Source organism: Oncorhynchus tshawytscha, linkage group LG33 (genome assembly GCF_018296145.1).
Source record: "Oncorhynchus tshawytscha isolate Ot180627B linkage group LG33, Otsh_v2.0, whole genome shotgun sequence".
In the NCBI taxonomy this organism is placed as follows: Eukaryota; Metazoa; Chordata; class Actinopteri; order Salmoniformes; family Salmonidae; genus Oncorhynchus; species Oncorhynchus tshawytscha.
In genome coordinates, this window is record NC_056461.1 from 36020308 (window position 1) to 36037747 (window position 17440).

A 17440-nucleotide genomic window follows, 5' to 3' on the forward strand; every position below is an offset into this window, starting at 1 on the left:
AATACCAAGAGTGTGCAAAATTGTCCTCAAGGCAAAGGGTGGCTACTTTAAAGAATCTCAAATATTAAATATATTTTGATTTGTTTAACACTTTTTTGGTTACTACATGATTCCATATGTGTTATTTCATAGTTTTGATGTCTTCACTATTATTTGACAATGTAGGAAATAGTTCAAATAAAGAAAAACCCTTGAATGAGTAGGTGTACCAAACTTTTGACTGGTACTGTACCTTAATCATGACTGCTGCAGTCAAATGCAATGGGATAGTTTGTTCTCTAATTGGTTGATTTATCACAGGCATACAGATCTGGGAAGAGGCCAGACTCTAAATCTAAATCAACATAAATGTACTTTTGTTTTATAAAAACAAATAGCGTCTCTGCTGAAGAAATAGAACGTAATTCAATCTGTAGCTGCACTTTTTCACACAGTCTAGCCTGGGATACTATCTGCATGCACATTCAAATTAAAATCAACATATATTTCACACTCCCAGTTAATGGAATAATATTATGTAGCTATCAACATTCAAAACATGTCAGATGTGAGTAGGTTCGTTAAACACTATGCAAAGTCTCATACTTGGTATTTCATTCACTGCACTGCTCGACTCAAGCGTGCTGTTTGGATGTACCCAGGGGAGTAAGTCAATTTGTATCTGTGTGGAGTGGTTATTTTAGGCCTACTTACTGTGTGTGTGTGTGTGTGTGATGTGTGTTTGTTTTGAGGTTTTGCTCCAGTGAGTAACAGTGCCATTCAATACCTGAAGGCCACAGTGTGGAATTAAGGTCTGGTGCTTAAAGAGATAAATGCACAAATGCAGTTTTCCTGCGTGCTCGCGTTTCCTCCTCCTTCCTCCTGTTGTCATCATCCATCTCCATTTAGTCTGCGTGGGGAATGTGTAGATGGGGAGTTGACACCTGGGACCTCTCCACTCATCTGTGTGGACCAGAGCCTGTCTGCCAGAGGGTGTCTGTTTGTGTACGGCAGAGGTCTGCTGGGCATAGGAGCACGATGGATCCGGGACTATTCTTATCTGTACACTGTCTGGCTTGGCCCATCTGCTGTAGCCAGCCCTGCAGTCTTAACATAGGCCTATCTGATAGCTGTCCACCGCTGTCTGTTTGGCTGCTGTGGAGCTTCGAGTTCAGCCACCCATGGGAATAGTCCATCGAACGACAAGGCTGCTTTAGACACATTTACACTGATATGAGGCACCACTTGTAAAGGCTTTCTGGGTCACTGGACAGAGGACAGAGAGATGCGGTGAGGTGTAGGTAGAAATCATGTGATTAACACTGTGCCATCTAATAAAGAAGATGTCCTAACTCTGCTTCAGCAGCACATTTGGGTTACAGGGCAAGATGGAAAGGAAAATAAGATAGTGAATTACATTTAAGTGATAACTCATAGACACGACACATTAATTAAAAAGGTATCTAGTGATAAGGTTGGAGGAAAATTAGGGTGGATGGATGGGTGTGTGTGTGTGTGTGTGTGTGTGTGTGTGTGTGTGTGTGTGTGTGTGTGTGTGTGTGTGTGTGTGTGTGTAATGTATGTGGTGTTAACTGCTTAATTGTTTGTTCCCAGAAGTGTCCCTGCCTGCCTTAGTGCCTTTCTTCATTATTCATTAACCCTAATTACCTGTGCTCTGTGCCTCCCACCCTGCCTTCCTCTTTATATCACTCTCACTTTCTCATCCAGCCAATGGAAGAAAATAAAAAGAGATAGCAAGCAGTTTTCTCTCCATCTTTCCATGCTGATATTCATCACCCCTTATCCTCACCTCTGTCTCTTCACCCTTCTCTGTCCCCATCTCTCTCTCCTTCTGAAAAGCTTCTCTCTTCTCTGTCCCCATCTCTCTCTCCTTCTGAAGAGCTTCTCTCTTCTCTGTCCCCATCTCTCTCCTTCTGAAGAGCTATCTGGTTCTCTGTCCCCATCTCTCTCTCCTTCTGAAAAGCTTCTCTCTTCTCTGTCCCCATCTCTCTCTCCTTCTGAAGAGCTTCTCTCTTCTCTGTCCCCATCTCTCTCTCCTTCTGAAAGCTTCTCTCTTCTCTGTCCCCATCTCTCTCTTCTTCTGAAGAGCTTCTCTCTTCTCTGTCCCCATCTCTCTCTCCTTCTGAAGAGCTTCTCTCTTCTCTGTCCCCATCTCTCTCTCCTTCTGAAGAGCTATCCGGTTCTCTGTCCCCATCTCTCTTCTTCTGAAGAGCTTCTCTCTTCTCTGTCCCCATCGCTCTCTCCTTCTGAAGAGCTTCTCTCTTCTCTGTCCCCATCTCTCTCTCCTTCTGAAGAGCTTCTCTCTTCTCTGTCCCCATCTCTCTCTCCTTCTGAAAAGCTTCTCTCTTCTCTGTCCCCATCTCTCTCTCCTTCTGAAGAGCTTCTCTCTTCTCTGTCCCCATCTCTCTCTCCTTCTGAAAAGCTTCTCTCTTCTCTGTCTCTCTTCTCTCTGTCCCCATCTCTCTCTTCTTCTGAAGAGCTTCTGTCCCCTTCTCTGTCCTCCATCCCCATCTCTCTCTCCTTCTGAAGAGCTATCTGGTTCTCTGTCCCCATCTCTCTCTCCTTCTGAAGAGCTTCTCTCTTCTCTGTCCCCATCTCTCTCTCCTTCTGAAGAGCTTCTCTCTCTCTTCTCTCTTCTCTGTCCCCATCTCTCTCCTTCTGAAAAGCTTCTCTCTTCTCTGTCCCCATCTCTCTCTCCTTCTGAAGAGCTTCTCTCTTCTCTGTCCCCATCTCTCTTCTTCTGAAGAGCTTCTCTCTTCTCTGTCCCCATCTCTCTTCTTCTGAAGAGCTTCTCTCTTCTCTGTCCCCATCTCTCTCTCCTTCTGAAGAGCTATCTGGTTCTCTGTCCCCATCTCTCTCTCCTTCTGAAGAGCTATCTGGTTCTCTGTCCCCATCTCTCTCTCCTTCTGAAGAGCTTCTCTCTTCTCTGTCCCCATCTCTCTCTCCTTCTGAAAAGCTTCTCTCTTCTCTGTCCCCATCTCTCTTCTTCTGAAGAGCTTCTCTCTTCTCTGTCCCCATCGCTCTCTCCTTCTGAAGAGCTTCTCTCTACTCTGTCCCCATCTCTCTCTCCTTCTGAAGAGCTATCTGGTTCTGTCTCCATCTCTCTCTCCTTCTGAAAAGCTATCTGGTTCTATGTCTTCATCTCTCTCTCCTTCTGAAGAGCTTCTCTCTTCTCTGTCCCCATCTCTCTCCTTCTGAAAAGCTTCTCTCCTTCTCTCTCTCTTCTCTGTCCCCATCTCTCTCCTTCTGAAGAGCTTCTCTCTTCTCTGTCCCCATCTCTCTCCTTCTGAAGAGCTTCTCTCTTCTCTGTCCCCATCTCTCTCTCCTTCTGAAAAGCTTCTCTCTTCTCTGTCCCCATCTCTCTCTCCTTCTGAAGAGCTCTCTCTTCTCTGTCCCCATCTCTCTCTCCTTCTGAAGAGCTTCTCTCTTCTCTGTCCCCATCTCTCTCTCCTTCTGAAGAGCTTCTCTCTTCTCTGTCCCCATCTCTCTCTCCTTCTGAAAAGCTTCTCTCTTCTCTGTCCCCATCTCTCTCTCCTTCTGAAGAGCTTCTCTCTTCTCTGTCCCCATCTCTCTTCTTCTGAAGAGCTTCTCTCTTCTCTGTCCCCATCTCTTCTCCTTCTGAAGAGCTTCTCTCTTCTCTGTCCCCATCTCTCTCTCCTTCTGAAGAGCTATCTGGTTCTGTCCCCATCTCTCTCTCCTTCTGAAGAGCTTCTCTCTTCTCTGTCCCCATCTCTTTCTCCTTCTGAAGAGCTTCTCTCTTCTCTGTCCCCATCTTTCTCTTCTTCTGAAGAGCTTATCTCTTCTCTGTCCCCATCTCTCTCTCCTTCTGAAGAGCTATCTGATTCTCTGTCCCCATCGCTCTCTCCTTCTGAAGAGCTTCTCTCTACTCTGTCCCCATCTCTCTCTCCTTCTGAAGAGCTATCTGGTTCTGTCTCCATCTCTCTCTCCTTCTGAAAAGCTATCTGGTTCTATGTCTTCATCTCTCTCTCCTTCTGAAGAGCTATCTGGTTCTCTGTCCCCATCTCTCTCTCCTTCTGAAGAGCTATCTGGTTCTTTGTCCCCATCTCTCTCTCCTTCTGAAGAGCTATCTGGTTCTTTGTCCCCATCTCTCTCTCCTTCTGAAGAGCTATCTGGTTCTATGTCTCCATCTCTCCCTCCTTCTGAAAAGCTATCTGGTTCTATGTCTTCATCTCTCTCTCCTTCTGAAGAGCTATCTGGTTGTTTGTCCCCATCTCTCTCTCCTTCTGAAGAGCTATCTGGTTCTATGTCTCCATCTCTCTCTCCTTCTGAAAAGCTATCTGGTTCTATGTCTTCATCTCTCTCTCCTTCTGAAGAGCTATCTGGTTCTCTGTCCCCATCTCTCTCTCCTTCTGAAGAGCTATCTGGTTCTATGTCTCTGACCCAACATGTATGTTTTTCCCCATCTGCAGGAAGCTGTTGGAGGTGAAGGTCATTGATGATGAGGAGTATGAGAAGAACAAGACCTTCATCATCCAGCTGGGGGAGCCTGTGCTGCTGGAGATTGGACGGAAACATGGTCAGTGCAGAGCCCTGCGGGTTCAAAGCTTCCATTTACTGTAGCAGCCTCATGTTATCGCTGTCAGATTTAACAGTCTTAAATGTTGTATTTCACACAATCAGTTATCGGAAAAACACAACAGCTGTTTATGAAGGATGGAATGGTAATTCTGGAAGTGCTGGGGTCTTTATTTGTTGTTGCCCCTGGCAGATCCATGTTTTAAGTGATGAGGTTGCGTCACATAGAATTACAGCACATGACATCCTTAACTTGTAATTTATTTTATTCCAAATCTAGGTGTTATGTTGCTTTCATAAACCCATTAGTGGGGATTGGTAACATTAACAAATGTATATCGAAAAACAAACACATCACCAAAACGTATTTTATGGCCAGGATGTCCCTGAGTGTACAAATGGTTATACTATAGCACATTAGTTGGCATTAGTGACTTGCGGGGGATTTCATCAAGACGGAGAGTAGTTGGTCCATGTTAGTGCTGTTTCTCCAGGCTATTCTTCTCACTGCACATTCATTATAGTATTTTACACTAATGTAATGTTTTTGGTGCATTTCAATTATTCCTGCATTGCTGATACGCATGATAAAAAATAATAATTTACCCCCCTCACAAAACTCTGTATATTGATACATTGGTATACAGTTTATTCACAGAGAATTAATTTGATAAATAAATGATGTTTTTGTATACAGTGAGCTCCAAAAGTATTGGGATACATTTTTGGTTGATTTGGCTCTGTACTCCAGCATGTTGGATTTAAAATGACACTAACTATGAGGTTCAAGTGCAGACTGTCAGCTTTCATTTCAGGGTATTTTCATCTATATCGGGTGAACCGAAATAGAAATTACAGCAGTTTTTGTACATAGTCCATTTTAGGGGACCAAAAGTATTGGGACAAATCCACTTATATGTCTATTAAAGTAGTAGAAAGTTTAGTATTTGGTCCCATATTCATAGCAAGCAATGACTACATCAAGCTTGTGACTCTATAAATTAGTTGGATGCATTTTCTGTTTGCTTTGGTTGTGTGAATACAGATGCACAAATATCATACCCCATGACATGCTAACCTCTCACTATTACAATAACAGGGGAGGTTAGCATTTTATATCATACCCCAAGACATGCTAACCTCTCACTATTACAATAACAGGGGAGGTTAACAATTTATATCATACCCCAAGACATGCTAACCTCTCACTATTACAATAACAGGGGAGGTTAGCATTTTATATCATACCCCATGACATGCTAACCTCTCACTATTACAATAACAGGGAGGTTAGCATTTTATATCATACCCCATGACATGCTAACCTCTCACTATTACAATAACAGGGGAGGTTAGCATTTTATATCATACCCCATGACATGCTAACCTCTCACTATTACAATAACAGGGGAGGTTAGCATTTTATATCATACCCCATGACATGCTAACCTCTCAATATTACAATAACAGGGGAGGTTAACAATTTATATCATACCCCAAGACATGCTAACCTCTCACTATTACAATAACAGGGGAGGTTAGCATTTTATATCATACCCCAAGACATGCTAACCTCTCACTATTACAATAACAGGGGAGGTTAACAATTTATATCATACCCCAAGACATGCTAACCTCTCACTATTACAATAACAGGGGAGGTTAGCATTTTATATCATACCCCAAGACATGCTAACCTCTCACCATTACAATAACAGGGGAAGTTAGCATTTTATATCATACCCCCAAGACATGCTAATCTCTCAATATTACAATAACAGGGGAGGTTAGCATTTTATATCATACCCCAAGACATGCTAACCTCTCACTATTACAATAACAAGGGAGGTTAGCATTTTATGGGGGGGAGGGTATAATATTTGACATTGAAGTGTTCCTCTCTGCTTCACAGGAGACTCCAATGAGAACAAATCAGCCAACGATGAGGAGGAGGTGTCCAAGATGGGCTGTCCAAGCCTGGGAGAACACACCAAACTGGAGGTGGTGATAGAGGAATCCTATGAGTTTAAGGTAACCCACAAAAACAAACAAACAAACAAACAAACCCCCACAGACACACCCCTCTCTCCTCTGTCCCCCCCTGTCTCCTCTGTCCCACCCTGTCCTCCTCTCTTCTCTATCCCCCTCTCTCCTCTGTCCCCCTGTCTCCTCTGTCACCCCTGTCTCCTCTGTCCCCCTGTCTCCTCTGTCCCACCCTGTCCCCCTCTCTTCTCTATCCCCCTGTCTCCTCTGTCCCCCCCTGTCTCCTCTGTCCCCCCTGTCTCCTCTGTCCCACCCTGTCCTCCTCTCTTCTCTATCCCCCTCTCTCCTCTGTCCCCCTGTCTCCTCTGTCCCACCCTGTCCTCCTCTCTTCTCTATCCCCCTGTCTCCTCTGTCCCCCCCTGTCTCCTCTGTCCCCCTGTCTCCTCTGCCCCCCATCTCCTCTGTCCCACCCTGTCCCCCTCTCTCCTCTGTCCCCCTGTCTCCTCTGTCCCACCCTGTCCTCCTCTCTTCTCTATCCCCCTGTCTCCTCTGTCCCCCCTGTCTCCTCTGTCCCCCTGTCTCCTCTGCCCCCTGTCTTCTCTGTCCCCCTGTCTCCTCTGTCCCCCTGTCTCCTCTGTCCCACCCTGTCCCCCTGTCTCCTCTGTCCCCCTCTGTCTCCTCTGTCCCCCTCTGTCTCCTCTGTCCTCCTCTGTCCCCCTCTGTCTCCTCTGTCCCCCCTGTCTCCTCTGTCTCCTCTGTCTCCCTCTGTCACCCTCTGTCTCCTCTGTCCCCCTCTGGCCCCCCTGTCTCCTCTGTTCTCCTCTGTCCTCCTCTGGCCCCCTGTCTCCTCTGTCCTCCTCTGTCCCCCTCTGTCTCCTCTGTTCTCCTCTGTCCCCCTCTGGCCCCCCTGTCTCCTCTGTCCTCCTCTGTCCCCCCCTCTGTCTCCTCTGTTCTCCTCTGTCCCCCTGTCTCCTCTGTTCTCCTCTGTCCCCCTCTGGCCCCCCTGTCTCCTCTGTTCTCCTCTGTCCCCCTCTGTCTCCTCTGTTCTCCTCTGTCCCCCTGTCTCCTCTGTTCTCCTCTGTCCCCCTCTGGCCCCCCTGTCTCCTCTGTCCTCCTCTGTCCCCCCTGTCTCCTCTGTTCTCCTCTGTCCCCCTCTGGCCCCCCTGTCTCCTCTGTGCCCTCCTCTGTCCCCCTCTGTCTCCTCTGTTCTCCTCTGTCCCCTTCTGTCTCCTCTGTCCCCCTGTCTCCTCTGTCTCCTTCTGTCACCCTCTGTCTCCTCTGTCCCCCTCTGGCCCCCTGTCTCCTCTGTCCCCCTCTGTCCCTGCAGCATCATATTTCTGACCGACCACCTAGATCTGGTCTTATGTTGAATTTTAAAAAAATGTTTTTTTTAAGGATTCACATGTGAGGCCATGTGCTAAACAGAGTGAGTAAGGTAGTGTTGTAAACAACCAAAGAATAAGACAAAAAGTGGTGAAAGTAGTAGCCTATAATAAGGAAAATCTCCAGATAAAAATACACGTTATCTAGTCCTTGGCTTATATCCTAATCTGACTTTGGTGCAGGTCCTGTTGTTCTTCACATTACTGTCTCTGGTAAACACACAATATATCAAATGAATAATGTATTTGTCACATGTACAGGATACAGAAGGTGTAAATGGTACAGTGAAGTAGTTACTTGCATATTTTATAGTAGCAATATAAAAATAGACAGTTTAAAATATTTTATAAATATTTTATAATTATTAGATGATGCTTACCCAGACACTTGTCTAAATGGATGGGTCATGTGAAAGAATGCAGTAATATGAATATGAATCTGCAGGTAGATAAACCTAACCTACTAGGTTCAATGTTAGCTAGCTAGCTAACATTATGCTATAACTAGCAATGCAAATCGAGATCTGAAATATAACTAATATTACATGAAAATGACTTTCTAACTAAATTAGAAACGTATAATAGCTGAAAATGTAGCTAGACTCTTACCCATATACATGGATGAATGCTTCGCAGCAGACTGGATCCGCTTTAACTCTGTATTGTGTGTAAAGCTTGTCACTCCGGTTTGTACTGACCGTGTGCAGAAAGCAACTTTTCCCCACTGATCTTTGTCAATAGTGCCTGCTAAATTCAGGGCAGCAATGTTGTTGAGAGCAGTAGCAACACTTTTGCAGTTCTCCATGGCTAACTTTATATCTTTCGAAAAAGCTGAGTAGCAAGGATTATCTACATGCTACATGGCAGACCAATCCAAACTTATCTCTTGGCATGTGCAGCCCATCCATTATCTCAGTCAATCATGGCTAGCGGGAAGGTTCCTGTCGTTTCCGTAGCTAAACGAATTAATTTCTGTACGTTATCCCAAATCACACCATGAGTAGTTAATCATGAAACATACTCCACCGCCTTTCTTCTTCCCAGAGAGTTCTTTATTCCTGTCTGCATGATGTACTGAGAACCCAGCTGGCTGTATGAACAGGGACAGTATATCCAGAGAGAGCCATGTTTCCATGAAACAGAGTATGTTACAGTCCCTGATGTCTCTCTGGAAGGAGATCCTCGCCCTGAGCTCATCTACTTTATTGTCCAGAGACTGGACATTAGCAAGTAATATACTCGGAAGCGGTGAATGGTGTGCACGCCTCCTAATTCGGACTAGAAGTCCACTCCGAAAACCTTTCCTCCGCCGGCGGTATCTTGGAGCAGCCTCTGGAATAAGTTTAATTGCCCTGGGGGGTGTGAACAAAGGATACAAATCGGGAAAGTCATATTCCTGGTCGTAATGCTGGTGAGTTACCGCCGCTCTGATATCCAAAAGTTCTTTCCGGCTGTATGTAATAACACAAAAAACTTTCTGGGCTAATAATATAAGACACAAAAAAAACAAAATACTGCAAAGTTGCTTAGGACCTAGAAGCAGAGCTTCCATATCTATCAGCTCCATCTTAACATACACCTAGTTACTGAAACGGGTCACATTTATTAGAAGCATGTCTTTCGCCAGTGAGAGAGGTCACTGTCTCGTTACTCCTGTCGATGTCTGCCCTCGCTCTTCCTGTGAGGAGACTGTCTTGTTACTCCTGTCGATGTCTGCCCTCCCTCTTCCTGTGAGGAGACTGTCTGGACAGAGGCCAGCCAGGTCACCCGCTCAGTGGAGCAACTGAAAAAGATGGATGGGTCATTGCCCTCAAACAAATGAAGAACAAACGGGGCGAGATTACATTGTTTACCACACAAATTGGAAACATCAGACCAACCCTTACCCCTTCCACTCAAAATATCACACTTCTATGTATTGATAACTCTAGGCTGAAATCTGATTGTGTTTTTTTTGTTTTGTTTAGAACACAGTAGATAAGCTGATTAAGAAGACTAACCTTGCTCTGGTGGTGGGCAGCAGTAGTTGGAGAGAGCAGTTTGTCAATGCTGTCACTGTCAGTGCAGGTGAGTGCCTTTTTCTCCTTCACTCCTAAATCTCTGGGACAGACTCACTAACACTGCATGCTCTTGCATTAACAGAGAGTCAGAGGAGTGGTGTTCAGGGCAGAGAAATCATACTCTCTACTTTGGGAGGTAGCAGTAATGAAATCACAGACACGCAAAGTTGCTGTTTGAAAATGTATAGATGCAAGAAGCAATGTTAAGTCCAACTTTATCCCAAGCAAAGCATTCATTGTGAAACTTTTATTTCCCTACTAGCGTTGACCTTGTTGATAACTGCTGTACCTTATTGTTGTCTCACCTAGCTATCTTAGGAATAAATGCACTAACTGTAAGTCGCTCTGGATAAGTGTCTGCTTGCTAAATTACTCAAATGTAAAATGTAACTGTAATTTTGTACCACGTAAAAGTTTAATAACACGCTGCATCTCATCAGAATGATTTGTACTATATGTGTAAACACCTCTCGTTCTCTCCCCCAGGGGATGATGATGAGGAAGAGAGTGGGGAGGAGCGCCTCCCGTCCTGTTTTGACTACATCATGCACTTCCTCACAGTGTTCTGGAAGGTTCTGTTCGCCTTTGTCCCGCCCACAGAGTACTGGAATGGCTGGGCCTGCTTCTTTGTGTCCATCTCCCTGATTGGTGTTCTGACGGCTGTGACTGGGGACCTGGCCTCTCATTTCGGCTGTACAGTGGGGCTTAAGGACTCTGTCACTGCCGTAGTATTTGTGGCCCTGGGGACTTCCGTTCCAGGTGGGTGCCTGTCTCTATGTAGCCTACTCTCTCTGTCTGTCACTTTTTCTCTGGGCTGTATCCGTTTCTTGTCCGTGTCAGAATCAGTTACCTATTTCTAACCATCTATTTCTGCTTACTTTATGTTCACAAAGACACATTTGCCAGTAAAGTGGCAGCCATCCAGGACCAGTACGCTGACGCCTCCATCGGCAACGTAACAGGCAGTAATGCAGTGAACGTGTTCCTGGGCATCGGCGTGGCATGGACCATTGCGGCCGTCTACTGGAAGACCAAGGGAAAGAAGTTTCTTGTAGAGCCTGGTTCGCTGGCATTCTCCGTCACCCTGTTCACCATCATGGCGTTTGTGTGTGTCCTGGTGCTGATGTACCGCCGCCGGGCCGGGGTGGCAGGGGGAGAACTGGGGGGCCCGCGGACCGCAAAACTCCTCACCTCCCTCTTCTTCTTCTCCCTCTGGCTCCTCTACATCATGCTGGCCTCCCTGGAGGCCTACTGCCACGTGCCAGGCTTCTGAGAGAGAGAGAGAGCGAGAGAGGGAGCGAGAGAAAGAGAGAGAGCAAGATAGAGAGAGAGGAGAAAGCTTGTCTCCTATTGTTTACATGTCTATCCCTCTCCTTTTTGTGTACTTTTCTGAGTGTTTCAAAGTATTTATATTGTTTATTATTATTGCTACCGTGGATGCTGGACTCTGAAGACTTTTACCCCATTTACAATGACATGGATGACAGCCTTAGCCATTCTGTTGGAAGCGTACTGGCACCAGCTAATGACTTGGTGTATGTTTTCAGATGACTTATGCCTTGAGGCATAGCTTTATCTAAATAGGCTGTCTGCACAAAATGAGGGAAATGAAATTACCTTTGACTCTTCTGAGAATGCCCCTATTTTGTTTATAGTCTATCCTGAACACTTAGCTCTTTTAGCCCCACTGATCGTCTCCTGCACCACTCCATTCAGATAGAGGATGACCCTAATCAACCAGTCAATTTCTTGGAGATGATAGCACACTGACCTAGAAGAGCTGACCCAGATCCTCCTTTTCCCCATGTCTGAACATGGTTCCTGGTTGACCAACTATGTAACCCCTGATGCCCCACTAGCACAGTCATTCCCATGAAGGATCTCAGCCTCTGCCCTGAACGTTGACTACTACCCTCAGCCCATCCTAACCCTCTTCTTTTTCAACAACGTTGTGCGCTTGTGTTGTGGACATTTTCACAAAGGATTTTCGTTTTTGAAAAGTCAAGATAGTCAAGATGTTTGAACAATGTAAGTGTTTGTAGATAAAACAGTGCCATATTCTCTTTGAACAGGGTCTAAAAATAACTTGTGATAGGAGTTAATGGGATAACTACAGTTGGCATGGTACTGCATTAGAATTAGTAGCCACTGAGGCCAAAACATAATGTCAGATGTTATTCAGGAAATGGTGATCAGTTGAAAAGCTGTTGGTGTTTGTTAATAAGATTAATATGACTATTTATCTCAAACTATTTGTTGTATATCACGTAAAATAATAATATTACTACTAGGTGTGTACATGTGAGAGCGTGAGTGTGTTTTGTTGTATTGAGTGAAGAATAGTTGTATGATAGAAACATTTTGAAGTATTGTATGTAACATTTTAATACGGCTATCCTCATGAGTGAAAGTCTAGATGTGAATCCAAGCTGGACACAGTAACATGTGAAGATATCACTGCCTGGTTCCCTGATCCACACTCTGTCTGAGGACAACCTCAGTCTCATAAGGACTTCTTCCAAGATACTTTTTTATACAGGACACTAATCTATGTGAGACAATCTCTGCCAGAGATTTCCAGCTTAATTAAAGTGTGCTTTACAATTTTAATTTGAGACGATGTACTGTAGAAGCACACTTTTTCCAAGGGTTTTGTATGAGTATGCGAGCGTGTGGATGTGAATCATAATTCAAGGTATATGTACTCCTTGTCTTCAGAGTTTGATGAAAGGCATGGCTTTATTCCATCCTAAATGTTTACTCAACATGGGTATGGATTTTAATGATGAAATGTCTACACTTCTGAGTCCTCACAAATCTTTTTGCATTATTCTCTGTCACATTCAGGCTTTGAACATATTTCACCTACATGACTATGTCAAAGCACTGCATAGAGGAGAAAAAAGGTTTTAAAACCTAACGATTCGTTTATTTCCTAAACATAGCACTTACGGTGTACAGTTTTTGAAATGGCAACAAATAAACAAAACTATGACGATGCTGTAATGAAAAAAAGACCAAAACCAAATGATTGCCAAACCTTACTGTAATTTGCATAAAGATAGTGTGTAGACTTTGTTTTTGAAATTTAGGATCCTCAGATCCATTCTTATTATTTCTAGATGTATTTATAATTACATGATCATTGCTGCTTTTATTTGGATTAATATGCACGCTTAATGTATGATCAGTGGAAATAAAAGTTGTTTATTTATTATTGTTCAAAATGGAGTTTTATTTATTCATTAATCAGGACTTGGAGCCCTTTTTATTCATAACCGGTAGCTGATTTGACAGGATATATCAAAAATGTCATTCTTCCCATGCAGCGAGAAAGCATGTTTGTATCAGTATGCTGTTTCTTATTGATTCACACAGGTAAACATAGTTTTATTGAATCTGAACTGCATTTGTCCGTGTAAAACAATGTGCTTGACAGATCCTGCTACTGTGATTCAGTAATCCAGTTACTACCACACCTGGCCCATCACTGCACATTCATTACTCTCTCACTGTTGACTTTTTGTTCAGTGTAAAAGTCTCCATAAATAACTTTTCTTACATTACATAATCATTAAGCGCAGTCTCTGCACCCTCATTTCCTCATCCTCCATCTGCTCTGATCAACCTGGGACATATGCTTCAGGAAGTTTTCATGATGCTTGTTGTTTGGCATCTCAATGGATCACAACACCACAATCTGGGAATTTACAACTTCTGTTCTCTTATTAAGTTGAGTCCCTGTTTCTCCACAGACAAGACATTTTCCAGGTTGCTAAAATAGTCACGTCAGTCTGTAGCAAGGAGGGAAGTCTTTGGCGTGAAACACTTTTCTTTGATGCAGATCCTTGTGCTGCGACAGCAGCTTTAAGTAGAGAGAGTTCTACAGGAATCCTACAGGAAAAGAATCGACAGTAATTCCTGTAGTTGATTAGTTACATGTAGTTAATTAACCTTAGTTGGACTTTGGATTGAATCAACTGAACAGTGTTAGGGCACTAACATTTCAATTCCGTCTCAGAAAAGTTGATGTCAGAGTCATCAGGCACAATTCTGAGTCAGATCTGAAGTCATAGTCTGAATTTTTGCGATTTAGCGCTCTATTCCATCTGTATTGCTAAAGCGTTAGAGATTGCACAATAGTAATTAAAGGTCATTTCAAATTGAGCCGACCGTGAATGCAGTCTCCTCTAACCCGGGAACATTGCCTTTAAGGTCTCTATTCAATCCGTATCGCTGAAATTGAGTGCCATAGCGTGATTGAAAAGGGGGGAGGGGTTCTAAGCTGATATATGTAGTTGTTTTAAGATGATAATATGGATCATTCAGCTATTTCATTTTAGGACCCCCTTTAGTTATAAAAAAATATAGAAAAATGTTTTTGGATAAATATTGAATTTGGCCTTTACTACTATAGCCCATAGAAATGCATTGAATAACATTCATAAATGGCAAAAAAAGACCAGCTAAACATAACTCATGAGAAACAAGGTTTGTCTGTCCTATATCTAAGGGATATATAAAAAGTTCAGGAAATATGTTTGTTTTTATTGATGTACTGACCTTTTTACACATTTCACCCCTTTTTTGGTGCACAAAACTACCTTTATACTTCCCTTCCTTTATACTTGTTTCTTTAAACTGGTACCGGTTACCTTCAGATGAGTCCCGGGACACTTGTGAGAGTCGTAGAGCTAAACGTGAGAATCGTTAATAATAGATAAACGGTTTGGACACGACAGACGTATTCAAATAAAATTTTATTGGTCACGTACACGTGATTAGCAGATGTTACTGCAGGTGTAGCGAAATGCTTGTGCTTCTAGCTCCGACAGTGCAGTAATATCTAACAAGTAATATCTAACAAATTACACAACATATACCCAATACACACACATCTAAGTATGAATTAATTAAGACTATATACATATGGACGGAACAGACTAAGATACAGTAGAATAGTATGGAATACAGTATATACACATATGAGATGAGTAATGCCAGATATGTAAAGATTATTAAAGTCACTAGTGTTCCATTCCTTGAAGTGGCATCCTCTAATGTGTAGCCTCTAATGTCCTTAAAGTGGCAGCCTCTAATGTTCCCTGAAGAGCTGGGAATGATGGCTGTTTAACAGTCTGATGGCCTTGAGATAGAAGCTGTTAAGCAGTCTCTCGGTCCCGGCTTTGATGCACCTGTACTGACCTTGCCTTCTGGATGATAGCGAGGTGAACAGGCAGTGGCTCGGATGGTTGATGTCCTTAATCTTTTTGGCCTTCCTATGACATCGGGTGCTGTAGGAGTCCTGGAGGGCGGGTAGTATGCCCCTGGTAATGTGTTGGGCAGACCGCACCACCCTCTGGAGAACCTTGCAGTTGCTGTACCAGGCAGCGATAAAGCCTGACAGGATGCTTTCAATTGTGCATCTGTAAAAGTTTGTGAGGGTTTTAGGTGACAAGCCAAATTTCTTTAGCCTCCTGAGGTATTTATGAGAAGACCGATTTTCTGGATGTCTCAAGGTCTGTCAAACACCGCTGTAGCTCTGCCACTTTCACCGCAGATGTGGAAATGCAACATCGGCGGATGTGGTGGATTGAGACACATACAATGCAACAACAACAAAATCTCTGTTGACAGTGCATGTCAGAGCAAAAACCAAGCCATGAAGTCGAAATAATTGTCCGTATAGCTCCGAGACAGGATTGTGTTGAGGCACAGAGCTGGGGAAGGGTACCAAAACATTTCTGCAGCATTGAAGGTCCCCAAGAACACAGTGGCCTCCATCATTCTTAAATGAAAAACAGTTTGGAACCACCAAGGCTCTTCCTAGAGCTGGCCGCCCGGACAAACTGAACTCATGTCAGCAGAACTTCACCAATCAGGGCTTTGTGGTAGAGCGGCCAGACGGAAGCCACTCCTTAGTAAAAGGCACATGACAGCCTGCATGGAGTTTGCCAAAAGGCACCTAAAGGACTCACAGACCATGAGAAACAAGATTCTCTGGTCTGATGAAACCAAGATTGAACTCTTTGGCCTGAATGCCAAGCGTCACATATGGAGGAAACCTGGCACCATCCCTACGGTGAAGCATGGTGGTGGCAGCATCATGCTGTGGGGATGTTTTTCAGCGGCAGAGACTGAGAGACTAGTTAGGATCGAGGGAAAGATGAACGGAGCAAAGTACAGAGAGATCATTGATGAAAACCTGCTCCAGAGCTCTCAGGACTTCAGACTGGGGCGAAGGTTCAACTTTCAACAGGACAACGACCCTCAGCACACAGCCAAGACAACGCAGGAGTGCTTGTAAGCGTCATACCCAAGAAGACCCAAGGCTGTAATTGATGCTAAAGGTGCTTCAACAAAGTACTGAGTAAAGGATCTGAATACCCTTGTCAATGTCATATCAGTTTTATTTTTTTATACATTTGCAAACATTTCTAAAAAACAGATTTTGCTTTGTCATTATGGTGTATTGTGTGTAGATTGATGAGGTGAAAAAACTATTTAATTCATTTAGAATACGGCTGTAACATAACAAAATGTGGAAAAGTCAAGGGGTCTGAATACTTTCTGAATGCACTGCATATAGACAGGTGTGCCCCTTTCCAAATAAATGTCTAATCAATTGAATTTACCACAGGTGGACTCCAATAAAGTTGTTGAAACATATCAAGGATGATCAATGGAAACAGGATTCACCTACAAATATGGAAAGGGAAGAGAGTAGGGTTGAAGAGGCAGAATCAGGAGACAGGAGGGATAAGGATTTAGCAGAAGGGAGAGATGATAGGATAGAAATTGGGAGAGATCGAGCGAAAATTGCGACGGTGCATGACCATCTGGGTAGGGGCTGAGTGGTAAGGAGGGGAAAGAAAGAGTTGGAAAGAAATGAATCAAAGCCAGAAGAGGACTGGCCACCCCACATAGCCAGGTTCCTCTCTAGGTTTCTTCCTAGGTTTTGGCCTTTCTAGGGAGTTTTTCCTAGCCACCGTGCTTCTACACCTGCATTGCTTGCTGTTTGGGGTTTTAGGCTGGGTTTCTGTACAGCACTTTGAGATATCAGCTGATGTACGAAGGGCTATATAAATAAATTTGATTTGATTTGATTTTAATCAAAGGCAGACGTCGGGGAGGTTGATTAAGATTACTTTATTGGTCAATTGCACACAAGGTCCGAACAAAATTTGACTTTCACTTTTAACCCACCGCCTCCGAAAGAGAGACATACATGATTTTGGAGCGGTGCGGAGAGCTGCAACACTGGGTGCCCAGGGGGTTGTTGTTGTGGGGGATTAAGTGCCTTGCTCAACGGCACCATGGCTCTTGGGATTTGATTCCATCAACCCTCTGGTTGCCAGCTCACTTTCTGACAGATTTTTCCCTTCGGACCTGGGATTCAAACTGGCAACCCTCTAGTTGCTGTGTAACCCCTCTAACCGCTAGGCTACCTGCCATTGAAGTTGCCAAGTATGAAGCGCG

At 44.0% G+C, this 17440-nt stretch overlaps 1 protein-coding gene across 1 annotated transcript in view; it reads left to right on the forward strand.

Moving 5' to 3' along the window:
- Window positions 1-13176, forward strand: part of LOC112231337 (sodium/calcium exchanger 1) — a 71709-nt gene extending 58533 nt beyond the window's left edge. Inside the window, exons 5-9 of the mRNA XM_024398039.2 lie at window positions 4431-4537; window positions 6449-6567; window positions 9869-9968; window positions 10448-10720; window positions 10855-13176. Coding sequence (XP_024253807.1) covers window positions 4431-4537; window positions 6449-6567; window positions 9869-9968; window positions 10448-10720; window positions 10855-11234 — 979 coding nt within the window. The 3' untranslated portion in view covers window positions 11235-13176. The remainder of the gene's footprint in view (window positions 1-4430; window positions 4538-6448; window positions 6568-9868; window positions 9969-10447; window positions 10721-10854) is intronic.
- The last annotated feature ends 4264 nt before the right edge of the window (window positions 13177-17440 follow it).